Source organism: Hypomesus nipponensis, chromosome 10, assembly GCF_054491055.1.
Source record: "Hypomesus nipponensis isolate SF chromosome 10, ASM5449105v1, whole genome shotgun sequence".
Taxonomy (NCBI): Eukaryota; Metazoa; Chordata; class Actinopteri; order Osmeriformes; family Osmeridae; genus Hypomesus; species Hypomesus nipponensis.
This window is the reverse complement of record NC_140370.1, coordinates 2,897,501-2,910,842: the sequence shown is the minus strand read 5'-3', so window position 1 is coordinate 2,910,842 and position 13,342 is coordinate 2,897,501. Positions and strand designations below refer to the sequence as shown.

The 13,342-nt window shown below is 43.1% G+C and overlaps 1 protein-coding gene across 2 annotated transcripts in view; it reads right to left on the bottom strand.

The window, feature by feature from the left end:
• Positions 1 to 2,290: 2,290 nt before the first annotated feature.
• The window catches only part of LOC146270822 (5'-AMP-activated protein kinase subunit gamma-1-like), a 20,218-nt gene continuing 9,166 nt past the window's right edge, over positions 2,291 to 13,342 (bottom strand). Inside the window, exons 4-16 of one of the 2 annotated variants that reach the window (XR_014767189.1) lie at positions 10,022 to 10,233; positions 8,014 to 8,065; positions 7,170 to 7,279; positions 6,719 to 6,800; positions 6,204 to 6,262; positions 6,033 to 6,078; positions 5,884 to 5,938; positions 5,604 to 5,730; positions 5,103 to 5,268; positions 4,917 to 4,954; positions 4,634 to 4,780; positions 4,354 to 4,546; positions 2,291 to 3,610 (exon numbers count right to left, since the gene is read on the bottom strand). Coding sequence is in view for 1 of the 2 variants with exons in the window: in XM_084708333.1 (XP_084564459.1) it covers positions 3,582 to 3,610; positions 4,453 to 4,546; positions 4,634 to 4,780; positions 4,917 to 4,954; positions 5,103 to 5,268; positions 5,604 to 5,730; positions 5,884 to 5,938; positions 6,033 to 6,078; positions 6,204 to 6,262; positions 6,719 to 6,800; positions 7,170 to 7,279; positions 8,014 to 8,065; positions 10,022 to 10,233 (1,217 nt within the window). In the remaining variant the exon portion in view is untranslated. The remainder of the gene's footprint in view (positions 3,611 to 4,353; positions 4,547 to 4,633; positions 4,781 to 4,916; positions 4,955 to 5,102; positions 5,269 to 5,603; positions 5,731 to 5,883; positions 5,939 to 6,032; positions 6,079 to 6,203; positions 6,263 to 6,718; positions 6,801 to 7,169; positions 7,280 to 8,013; positions 8,066 to 10,021; positions 10,234 to 13,342) is intronic. The other variant, XM_084708333.1, reaches the window with a different exon arrangement.

Sequence of the window (13,342 nt, the reverse complement as noted above, 5' to 3'; positions counted from 1 at the left end):
CCTTATTGAATGATGAGTAGCTTCACTTTTGAAATATGCCAATTCATTTTCACTTTAAAAGATTGCTGTGTGACATTTTGCAAACATGGAAATATGGAAGCGTTGCAATTTGGACCAAGCTTGGCATACTGTAATATAACATCTCTGATACTGTAGTATCACACAATACATCCAGCTTGTCTTCTGCGCTTTCACAATAACATGTACAGGTGTAAATGTTGTGTTTACAGAAAGGCTATCCTCGCAAGTCTGCAGTTGTGAAGTGTACAGTCTATGTTGTTCTGCTGTGTTTCTGTTCACAGTGGGATATGGACAGTAGGTTTGTGAGAGGTAACCAACACGAGTGAGTGTGTGTGACGTGTCACAGTTGCCCGATGTTGATTCTCCCGGTAGCGCGACAGTCTCTCTGCTCCTGAAGTACAAACAAAAGCTTCACCGTTGGATCGAGATAAGAAGGAAAAAAGAGGCTTAGATCTGTTCTTTGAGGAAGAAAAGCAGTTTAGAGACATTTTTATGTTCCCCTGTTAACTCTGCATTTATGAATGTAGGCACCATGGTTGCTGTACTTTTGTATATTATCTCCAACCTGTAGCACTTACAAAGTGACACGTGTTTCCTTTGTTTACTGCTATGTATCCACAATAAGCTAGCAGGTCCTACTGTTCCAAATAAACCTGGTGTCTTTCCTGCACAGTCTGAGATGCAGTTTGTGCCATTGTGGCCGTTGCATGCAACCAATTCTGATGTGTCCATGAATATCTTTGTCTGAATATACAGTTGATATTTACTTTTTTGAATCCATGGAAAGAGAGAGACCCGAGGAAGGAGCGGACTTGTAGTCCTGGGGTATTTGGTCGACATGGCTGTCAAAGCTACACTCTTCTGTTCTGAAGAGTTGTGTTGAGGAAGAGAGGCTGCTTCACCCCACCAGACTTCAAAGCTGTCCCCAAACACAGCCCCTGTCAGTCACTCCTCTGACTACTTGTCCTGCTAAATGGGACGAATGTTGAAATCATGCGCCCCCGGGCGTGATTGTTATACCCCTCTCTGCCTCTTTATTCTTTATTCTGATCACACTTGTCTTCAAAGGCTATAGTCCTCTGCTGCTTCACAAAATTTGAGAAAAAGCATGATGCAGTAAAACTAATGCTGAGATTGAAGGAAAGCGTAAAGGAAAGAGAGAATGAGGGGGGAGAAAGAAAGGGGAGGGTTCTCCCTGAGGAGAGGAACAGAGGAGTGAAGTTCATTTGAGTTGGAGCCCTTTCCAAGCCCTTCTCTCTCTCCCCTACCATGCATATAAAATGCATGACACGCTCCGAAGAAGGAGAATTTTAAATCACCCCTAGTATTTCAAGGGGATGTCCAGTGTGTGAGGGCTCGTGGGGCCCTGTGTGTCTGTGTGTGTTTTAAGCAGTAACAGGAAAGGCCCAGGGTTGGTAAGCCCAAGTTATGGAGACTGGATATGTTTTAACATTCTCTTTAAATTAATAGAATCTTTCAACATTAGTAGAACCGACTGTTCAACTAGTCAGCTATACAACAATTAGCATAACAATATATTAAAACCCTATCTGTTTGCCCTACATGATCATTATTAGAAGAACATTTTTAAGTTGAACCGAAATTATCTGGGTTCAAAAATAGTTTGAAGATGTGACAATTTTAGTAACTCTACAAAAAAGTATCATTCAGCAGTCCTGCTGCTTGTACCACAGTGCCCCCTTGTGGATGATCATTAAACCTACTTGAGCCACATCTTTCCAAGTGCTCATGTCCCATGTCTTTGTTTGGGAAAGAACAGGAGAGTGATTTGTTTTATTCTGCATGTTTTATTTTTATTTTTAAAGTGGTTCTTTGTGGGGAAAACCGATGTGAGCACATGCAAACTTCACACAGAAAGGCCCAGGAGATAGCCCACCAGAGCACTGATGGGTCAGGAGAAGATGCATGCAGCTCCAACAGTGTACCATGCAGGAATCATACCCATGACCTTCTTGCTCTGAAGCAGCAGTGCAGACAGTACAGTGCATAGTCACTGTGCTACAAGCACTGGAGTGGGAGAGTAATTGGTGTAGGCTGGGGGTAGGACGTTTGTTCTCTGAAAACATAAGGGAAAAATGGTTGGGGAATCATATCAACTTCCTACTGTGGAAAAAATTTCAACTGGTCACACTTAACTTCTTAAGAGGAGAGAGAGCAATAGTTTGTCACACTTGATGTGCCCTGCTACATAAAACTGATACATACAACTGTCTGGTACAACATGGTAGACAAAAAACAAACAACTAAATGGAGTGAAGTACATTCAGTGTCATTTATTTTTCTGTTACCAGAAAAATGCAAAATGGTAAAACAAACAACATTCATAACTGTTAAAGTGTATTTCCTCATGCTTACACATGTACAGTACATCTTGATCTGAATACAAACATTGAACATGATATTTCAAAAATAATATTAAAACATCATTCTTTTCAAACATTGTTTTGTAACATTCATAAAAATAAAGCTTTCTCTGGCACTTTTCCTGAAAAACCATCTTATTTACAGTGAAACAGGAGATGAGTTCTGTCTGAGCTGCACGCTCAGGGCACAGTAGAGGCCGCTGTGAGCCGCCATTTGGTTCAACATGGTTTTGGTAACTGTGTTTCAGATGCATACAGCAGGAAAAAGAAGCTCTCAACACTGGGATTGCCAACAATGAGTTAGAAAAAAAAAAAAGCATAATCCCCCAATGTTTTTGTTTTCTCTGTCCCTCCAAAGAACATTACAAAAAATATTCCCCTCACCCACCAATCCCAATAAAGTTATCAAATAAACATTTATGATTCTCTATAGTTTCAATAAAAACCAGCACTCTTAACTTGGCATGACCATGGTTGTTCTGCGGTGGTCAGGACAAGGCATGACAAAGGCACAAAACGAGTAAGGATTGATTATCTGCCCCCAAAATGGGTCTGGACAAATGCTGCCTTCACCAGAACAACACTGTTAAAACTCATCATTCTCCAATTCTACAGGGCTATTCACTTAGGAAATTGGGTAGGAAATTGTTGAGGTGCTCGATATATTGCCTCAATAATTTGAATTATTAAAGCCCCTTTGTGAAAAATCCTCGGGAGGATGATGACATTATACCGTCTAGGACAGAAGCCTTTTGGAGTACACACTATAGATTATGAAATGCTGAAACATGACAGAGTAGCTTGACACAGGAAACCCAAACTTACACATAGTTCTCTTCTTCCACACACTCCAAAATCAGACCAGCTTGAAACCAGAGGTCCAACTCATGCTGGTCATGTGCGTTTGTGTGCGTGTCATCAATGAGTCCAAAAATATAAATTCCTTTCCAACAGTAAGCAGTGGACCCTCTGGTGTGGGGGCTTAGCCTCTTGGAAGACATCCGTCCAGTCGTTTGGTTACCCAGCTGTGGTGCATCAGTGTGGGCTCTCTGCACCCCCAGCCCCCCCCCCCCCCAACCTCTCCCGCTTCCCTACAACAGCCATGGGGTGGTAGGAGTAGGCCTTTAAACCTCAGTGGACCCCCCCAGCTCTTCTATGAGAGAGCTCTCTTCCTCCTCACTCCAGCAGGCACTCCTCTCTGACGTCTGATGGGAAACGAGCAGGAATAGACTGTCAATATAGTGTAGCTCACAAGTCAACATGCATCCTACTTGCTTGTTTGAAAAAGGTAAGATTCATTTCAGATTTGTATACGGTCACTACACTCCAGATGCACAAGCAGACTGATTACTTTATTCATCCACACCAACTAACAATTATGACATAGTATTATTATAGTAAAGAATGTTTTGTTAGCCCCTACTTGTTTTTTCCTAGAAGTCAAATGTGATTCCTATTAACAGTGATTCCTATCAACATCCAGTACACCCAGGTACTGAACTGGTCTGCTGTGCAGGCAGTGAAAAAAAGAGACAGAAATTGCTCAAGGACAACAAGGTTCGAAGAGATCAAGTCTACTGTGCTATGCAAACAGCTCACCTGAATCAGCAGCTTAGTCATAAAACGTAGCAGCATTTACATTTTGACATTCCATTTTGACATTCCATTTTGACATTCCATTTTATTTTTCCATTCCATTTTTATTCTTATAAAAAGTTCCTGTCAAGCAACAGTCTGCATATGACCACCAGGAACTCCTGTTCCAGACCTGGTTAAGATGCTAAGATGCCCACACAGCACAGGCACATGCCCACAGCACACTGGCATCAAGCTGGCATCCAGCATGGCAACACAGGCAGGCCCCAACGGCCTGCCAGCCCCAGGTGAGGGAAAGGCAGCGAGCCAACCAGACACAGAGCATGTGCGTACATGTGAGTGAGTGTCCTACCTGGGAGAGTGGAACAGGGTGGGGAAGGGGACCAGGGTTCCAGAACAAAGAAAGAGAGAGGAGGGGGGGGGGGGTGTTAGGAGTTCTGGGCGTCTATACCTGCTGGGCTGAGCACCAGGGCCTGCAAGATGTCTGACAGAGAGATGATGCCCTCGATGCTGGAGTGCTCGTCCACCACCACCAACCGGTGGACCTGGTACACACAAACGCACACAAATTTGAGGTGCGTTTTTCCCCCACACGCCATTAAACTGTGAGTGCTTCTCAAATAATTGCTCACCTCTGCTTTGACTATTCTGTCCACAATTGTCTCCAGTGTTTCCTGCCTGTGACACTTCATGACTCCCTCAAAGTACTGTGAGCGATGTTTGAGAGCCTGGGTCACTGTGATATCCAGGTTATTGTACGTCTTCTCTGCAGCCAGGTTCTATAGATGATGGGAAACAGTCTTGTTACCCAGCTATCTAACTTACGTAACAGAAAGCTGACTTCTAAACCCCAACTAAATCCCTGCACACTATCAATAAAAAGGTTAGCATACTCGGTAGAAAAACAGCACTTACTATGACATCAAATTTAGAGTATATATCCACCACCTTTCCTGTAACAAAATTCAGAAAGAAAGTTATCGACGTAAACTTTACTAAAATATGTAAATCAACGTCCTATTAGGAATACCAGACAACTATCTGTAGAACATACTGTATGACTAGTAGTTTCCGCGTGCAGTGAGTGTTAGATGGTCATACCAGACACGTCCACCACAGGAAGGGCAGATACCCTCCGCTCTACAAAGATATTCAGGGCCTTTATGATTGGTGTGTCGGGGTGAATGAAGGCTATGTGGTTGTAGGTGCCGATGCCCAGTTCTCCAAGGGTCTGTTTCATGAAGGCTGGCTTGGGCATTTCACACACCTGCAGGGTGGGGATGAAGAAAGGTATTCTTGGGTGATGTCCAAGCTAAAACACTTTCTTGGTCAAGACACTTAACTTCATCTCACAATCCCAGTCACAAGGCACACATTTGCCACTTGGCTTGTATCACAAATGGAATATGAGACAATTAAGCTTGCATTCCAATATTTCACCACTAGAGGGCACTGTACATTTAAAGCTCGGTTCTCTTTTCCTGCTGTGTCACAGGAACAAGTATTTCAGCAATCTTCCCCTACCACAGAACAAGCATGTTCATGGAGAAAGCATCTGCACAGACAAACTCCCTGCGACAGTGGACAGTCGTCATCACTTACAAAGAGCTGGAGGAACTTGAGGATCCTCTTGTGAGTGAGGATGTAAAGAGCATTCCCTGTCACTGGGTCGATGACAGGGAGGCGGTGGATCTTGTTTTTGATCAGGGAGTAGACGGCATCGAATATGCTGCGGACACACCGATATACGTCCCAATCAGAACAAGACGATTTCTCAATCTCAGAGTGTGTGTGCATGTTTGCGGTAGAATGATGAGTATAGTTGTTCAGAAAAGACATGAGAACAACAGGGTTATTATTTAAATTAGAACGGTGTATTTACCTTGCATCGGGGGATATGTTGACTAGAGGCTTAAAGGTTTCCTGTAAATACACCTCTGGAGGAAAGAAAGAGTGTTAATACTGTATTTCAAACCGTAACACACAGCAGTGTTTATTTATAGCAGTTGTTTTGCAAAAAAAGTTACAAACCTCTCCATGTCTCAAGCTTATGTTCCTCTAATTCATAGATTTGCACCTGGAAAAAAGAATCCACATAAATACATATAAAAATTTGAAAATATTTTACAAACTGAAATCCTTCGCTGTACTGAAAAGATGAAGAAATACTCCTTGAAAATGATTTCTCCGGGTTTGCCTTACCATAGGTGACTTGTAGTATCTGTGAAGTATGATGATGAAGTCTGTAATGGTCAACATTCCTAAAAGGAGAAGCTTGATCAGAGTGTGGGAGTAATGCAGAACTGGGTAGGTCTGAATATGACAACATGGTGTTCTGGTGTACTGCAGTGTGTACACTATGTTGGGTTCTCTGCTACTGTACCAGACACCTCAATCCTCTGTGTATATGATTGTTCAAAATATCATTACACTTAGTGGGTAAAACTTTCGCAGTTTTCAGCAGCTGCCCAAAAGAGTGTGATAATTTGAGGGTCTATATTGGATTATACGCGAAGAAGAAAATCCTTCATGACACTTTGGAGGAGGTTCAGTTATATCGAGCAAGTTCATACATGTTTGCATAAAGAATAAATTGAATTCCCCCTTTAAAGAGACGAGTTCAAACAGCAGAGAACCTATGGAGAAGCGTAAACCATTCTAAGTCACCGAAATGGATGTACGGATTTAAATACAGTACATAACACACTATTTCTTACCCACAAAGCACTGCTTCTCAGTGTCCCAGAGTGGAGCAGCGCGCACCCCATTGGCCACCAAGGCAAAGAATGCTTTCTTTACCTGAGAAACACAAAGTCCGAGAATAATACCAACCTTGAGGTAAGTGGATCTGGTAGTTGAACGTTTACACATCAAAAAGTTTCCTACACTCTGCATAAGATTATTGTTTAACAGCTTTAAGACAATTTCACAACCACCTCAAACACAGAAGCTAATTATATAGTTTTTCTCATGAAACATTAACCAAGCAATTAGAAATCGCTATCTGACCAAGGAGGCACTTTAATATGATAGGTTTGGACGACTAGGCTTGAACCGTCTAAACCCTGTTAGACAAAAAATGCTACAGGAACAGGGTCAGTCTCTCTGGAGAAATGGGGCTCCGTCATGTGAAATGCTAGATATAGGTGCCGAGGGGTGCTTGCTTACTTGTAGTGCTGTGTCAAACACCACAAGCTTGGAGCTGGTGGGGACAATGTCGTAGCACTTGTGGGACTTCATAAAGCGCATGTAAATATCACTCTCTGGTTCTACAGCAGCTGAATGAAGAGACAGGGGAGGCTTAGTTAAGGAATCAAAAAATATGAACGCACATAGTTTGACAGGAGACATTCTGGATCATCTGTGTACTAGCTTCTGCAACATTAGGCCTACTAAAACCACTTGCATCGTCTGAAAAATAATCGCACCTTAAAAACTACCTCTGGCAAGGTGACCACGACACAGCCGACAAGACTGAGCAGACATACGGTAGACTAATATAGGATATAGCCTACCTTACCACCATGGATAATAGTATGGTTTTATCAGTTGTTAGCTGCTATGGACTAGGTAAGTTGAAATAATTGGTTTGTTGTACATGACTTCTAGACGCATTTATACACAAAATAACGCATGTCTAAATGCAATATTACCCACAACGTTGGATCCGTGTATATCCTCCGCCAATTTGCACGAATCTACATTTGTCATCATAATACTCAACCAATGATGTCACCGACACGGCAAAGGGAATCCCTCATATCTGACATAATGCGCTCACGGCAACATCGGGAAGCGACTGAGATAACATTTTTGCAAATTCAACTAATCTCATCGAAATATGTGCAGTTAGGCGTTAACTAGCATGCGTCGTAGGCTATTAGCCTATCGTCCATCCAATACTGGTTCCCATGGAGAAGCCTACTTTGATTGCACCGGCTCCATTCCGTAGTAATGCAGCGAATGTTCATGACACTTGGGGAAATTAAATGGTTCGTTCACAGACACTTACCATCATCGTCTAGTTCAAGTTTCTCCAGCATGCCTTCGAATAAACCGTAGACCTAAAAGAAAAAACACAGAGCTAGTCAACAACGCGCACCAAATTCTCAAACTGACCGACTGACACCAGTCGTACGCGCTGTCAAGCGCACAACTCCTTTCATCAAAGTTTGGTGCTACGCGACACTTTTTTCGATGACAACCCACGGACAGTTAGACTATAAGCCCAACGACTTAACTACCAGCATTGCTTTTCAGCTGTCGGAAAATAATTCCTCGAATTACTTCCGACTTTATTTGTTTGAGACCTTGTGGTTTAGAGTCTGAAACTTTATTGGTAAATTATTATTAGAATAAACACACCCCTTGAATCTGAAAGTGGAAGCGTCCTATTCATTTGCTGCAGTCAGGAGCGTCAACGTCTTCGGACTAATCATACTACTTTATTCTGCAGAGTGCGCAAAACTCGACATAGAAACAGCTACGTTACGGAGGAGACTGTCTTTTAAAACATTTCAAAAGGCGACATTTGAGACAAAGACTGACACTTTGCGCCTTATATCAATTGAGAAATCGTTAGCTCGTGAAATGTGTCAAGCAAAGCCACAGACACGCCCTCCATGCAGACCAAGGCTCTTAACCATATTAGGAAATCCCTTACGTTGCCAAGCAGCAAGAAAACATGTACACAGTAATCTCTTTCTCAATTATGTCAATAAAGAAAACTTTTTACTGGTTGGTGAAACATTTTTTTTGATGGATGAAATTGCAACAAAGTGTTCTTTGCATGCAGTCAAACTGCAGCTAAACATGACTCGTTTTTGAAGTCCATGCAAAAAAGGCTGTAAGGCAGCAAGGTAATCTGAAATAAATGCAAATACACCCCTCCTCATGCATTTACAACATACTACATCAGGCCCGACCCCTCAGTATGCATCAGGGGCATACAAGAAGCTGAGTCATCATCACCAAGTCTCAGCACAGAAGAGCCATGTTTATGATTAGTCATCTCTCCCCCTTGGTCGCTCATTCACAACAGCCTTCTGCAGCAAAATAAAAAAGCCCTGACGACTTTCCCCTGGGGTGCCAAGTTCTCCCTCCAGTCACCCTATCCTGCTGTAGTGGTGACACAGCACCTTCTGCAGCCAACACTGCTCCTGCAACCCCATAAATCAATTCCCCTGCATCGGGCATGGCCGCAGATCCCACGCTTCTGGCAGTTACCCATAAATCCGAAACAGGGAACCATTTCATTACTTGTGTTCCTGATGGATTTGGCAGAAACTCATAACTCAAATTATTGTGACATCATTATAAGACTAGAGAGATCCAAGGTTATTCTCAACGATGAAGACTTGGGCATTTGCATCAACATAAATACCAGGTTGTAATGAATTATTAATTTAGACTTCCCAGGTGAAGTGTCTTCTCAGGCTCAAACAGGCAGGCTGGGATTGATCCGGATACACTTTCATAAATCGGCATCTCTTTCAGGAAGAATTAGGTCTGAGCTAATGTCGGACTGTTATTGACCTAGGATCAACCCTGATGATGAACAACATGTATTATCAACTGGGAATAATCCCTGCTGTCCAGTCTGACACACACACACACACACACACACACACACACACACCCACACACACACACACATACACTTGTGGTTGTGGAATGGACAGAAACTCCTTCCACTCAGACCACCAAGGCCTGTTGAGATATTTTGTTCGTCAAACTGATAGAACAGATGGTGTAAACAGAGCTGACATACACTGTGTATAGCCATACATGCCCCACTGGATAATACACATACACACGCTTCATAAGGCTCACTTCAGGAGGTATTTTCCATTATTAAAAAAAACCTAGAAAAGGTATGACCTTGAGGTAGAAAGTTAGTAGAGCATGACTCACTTATGTACATGGGAGATTTCACACACACACACCCACACCCACACAAACTGTACCCGAAAGTACACACACACACACACACGCACACACATGCATAGTTTATCACTTACTTGTAAGGTAGTGTTGGGCAGAGGGCTAGAGGAGGGAATGGGGGGCTTTGTGGGCAGGCTGAGGTGATGTGCCGTGTCTGGGGGGGAGGAGAGCGAGCGGGAGCAGGCGCGGACGTCTAGGCGCTCGGGGGTGATGTGCTGGACCTCAGGGGGGAACAGGGGCTGGCTGGGGGCCTGTGTGGGAGTGGTGGGTGAGGAGGAGAGTCCAGAGACTACAGAGAGACAAGAACCAGAGAGAGACAGGGTTAGCAAGTCATGTGAATGTCATAGGACGAAAGAATAGTTTGTGTGTGTGTTGTTATTACGTAACACTAAAGCATGGGTGACCATAAGAATGCATATGTCATTTATCTCAGTGCTCTCTAAATGAGAGCCTTGGATATTGACAGGGAGCCAATGGTAGAGGGTGATACTGCATTGACAGATGCTTGGATCTGCAGGGAACTCGAAACCTCTCGACAGGTGATTGCAATGGAAAGAGCCCCTTCGTCATGATTTGCCATTACTCTTGAGAGCCATTCAGCGACAACACATGTGAGATCATATTGTAGTCAGCTATGTACTTGTGACTTAGTATCACCCATGTTCAGACTTCTGGAATATTTGGCCATTTGATATATTCATATATATTAATTGCATTCATAAATTACATTTCTATGATATATTTTCTTTTCTCTCACCCCCCTTTTTAAGATGGCTATTACTACTATTAGAAGTATAGAAACAAAGAAGGTTTTTAAATCACTTACACTTACTCACAAAACATTCTCACACATATCCTCCCTAACCTCTTTCTACCCCACATGAATAAACAGCAACAAACAATCAGAAACAAGAGTACGTTTTTATGGTGCGCCAGTCACATCGGTGTTGTGGAATCCTTTAGTGCATTGGTTGCCTCTCGTTCTGGCAGTGTCAGGTGGAGATCATAGGTCACATGACAGGCCTCACATGTCCCTGAGCATCAAGTGTCGTGGCGTCACAGCCTCAGACAGCGTAGGGTGACACAAGACACTCCACGGCCTGACATGCTGACATATTTTGAAGATTGTGGCCTTCTCCCTGAGCTGTATACAACATGGTCTGCATTTCAAACAGCCCCAAGTGGGATTGGGATACCATATTCTTTCATTTTCTTTGGTCCTACTTCTGTGTGCCAACATATTAATCTCCCATTCACTCCCTTTACAACCCCTGAATGAACATTTGTGTCATCGGTCGACATCAATGTCAAGAAACACCAGTCCACTAAATTGGTTCCACACGTGCAAAGGCATGCAGAGATGATGTGCCTTACCCCACAAACACACACACTCCACACACTCACTCACACACAAACTCTGCGTCTACCCTGTCCAGCGCTCGTCACTATCTTCTGACATTTAGCTGGCTAATACCAGTCGCTGTTGATCCTGCCTTTCTTCCGTCGTGTTGGGTTCTTATTTTAGCCCCGCTGTTCTGGCACATTCCACCGGAGGAGATAACACACATACACACACACCACACACACACAGCCCTCAACAATAACTCATTAAATGTGCTAAAGCCTGGTATGATCCCAAATACTAACAAAGCACTGTGTAAAAGTGAGGACATAGTACAATGGAGCAGAGTGAGCAGAGCTGCCACATCACCACTGAACACACAAACAAACATCTACAGGGAGGGCACCAGTTGGTTGCAGATGAACAGTGAGCATAGAGGAGTGGATGGGGTTGGGTCTTTGGGGAAGTCTACAGCGTATGATCTAGCCTGCTCTACAGTCACACACCTCCACAGGCTCCATTGGCCACACCGCAACAGCCATCCCCACCTACTGCCTACTGGAGTCAGATGGCTGAATGGTGAGGTAGTCGGGCTAGTAATCAGAAGATTGCTGGATCGATTCCCCACCGTGCCAAATGACGTGGTGTCCTTGGGCAAGGCACTTCACCCTACTTGCCTCGGGGGAATGTCCCTGTACTTACTGTAAGTCGCTCTGGATAAGAGTGTCTGCTAAATGACTAAATGTAAATTTACTACCTGATGTCATTCGATGAATGTGAGAAGAAAAGACAGGAACTATATTTTGTTCATGTGTGGCATTCAACAACAAGGTGTGCTGTTTGAAGACCATTGGCAACAGAGCCTCAAAATAGTCACCTACATTGGAGTCATAACAGTAGCCTTGTTCTGAGACTTTTCCAAAGGGAGACATTTCCTACATACAGTAATTAAGGAGGATTCACTACTTCAGACCAGTGTGTCAATTATATCTGTAAGAGTTGAAAATTAGTTACATAACAAGGTAGAACCACACCACCAACGAGATACTTAAGCCTGCTCTATTGTTGGAACAGGAATGACTCATCAATACTCTTACTGGATCCCATACACATCAATAAAATAAGATGACCGATCCATCCATCTACAGTATGGCTTGAACCGTTTCCTCACAATACTGCGCAGTAATGCAGAAGAGTGGTGTTGGAGGGTACTTATGGAGGTCTTGTCACCAACCCAGAACCACATATGGGCTAACGTGGCCTAACAGGGCCATGTCCAGCCCCTTCCACTCTCCCACCCCATCTCTGGTGCTCTGGGGTCAGGCCCGGTCTAAATGCAGCAATGTGAAGTTATTATCAACATTTCAATCAAAACCACAACACAGTTTTGTTCCATTGCTCTACAGAGGCCTCTGCAAGCTCGTCTGTTTGAATAAAGTTTCATGTTTGAAATTAGAGCAGTGAATCCACAGGGACCAGGCACTGAGGGCCAGGAATACAAGGCATTAGATGAACGTTAGATTACACGTCTATAAATTACCTTCTATTTAGTCAAAATAAAACAAGATTGACTCTTAAATCATATTTAAATGTAGCTGCATACATTGTGGTTCTGCTTTTAAAAGTTTTGCAGTTTCACTACAATGTATATAAGTCATTAAGTTTGACCGTAATTCATGTATTCACATAAACAGAGAATGTAGAGGTTTTTATCTCTGAGAAAATGCTTCCAGAGTATGTGTTACATTAGTGAAATGAGAGCCGTGGTTGGATCATAGGGGTTAACTATGAGAACTAAGAACCCAAGGCCAGCAGTAAAACATTCAAATAAGAACCCACTGACAAACTATTCTATGACAGGTTACTATGTGGATACAACGTGGATATGGTTCCACAGTACTCACCACCCAATAAAGTACAGATGCATTACTCTCTTTTTACAAAACCTACAACTAGCTCAAATCACTCGATGACTTGGACGACTCAACAGTGGGAGTTATGGGGAGAATTTCCAGGACTTTGCTAATTGGTTGAACTTGTTTCCTGATTCAGTTAA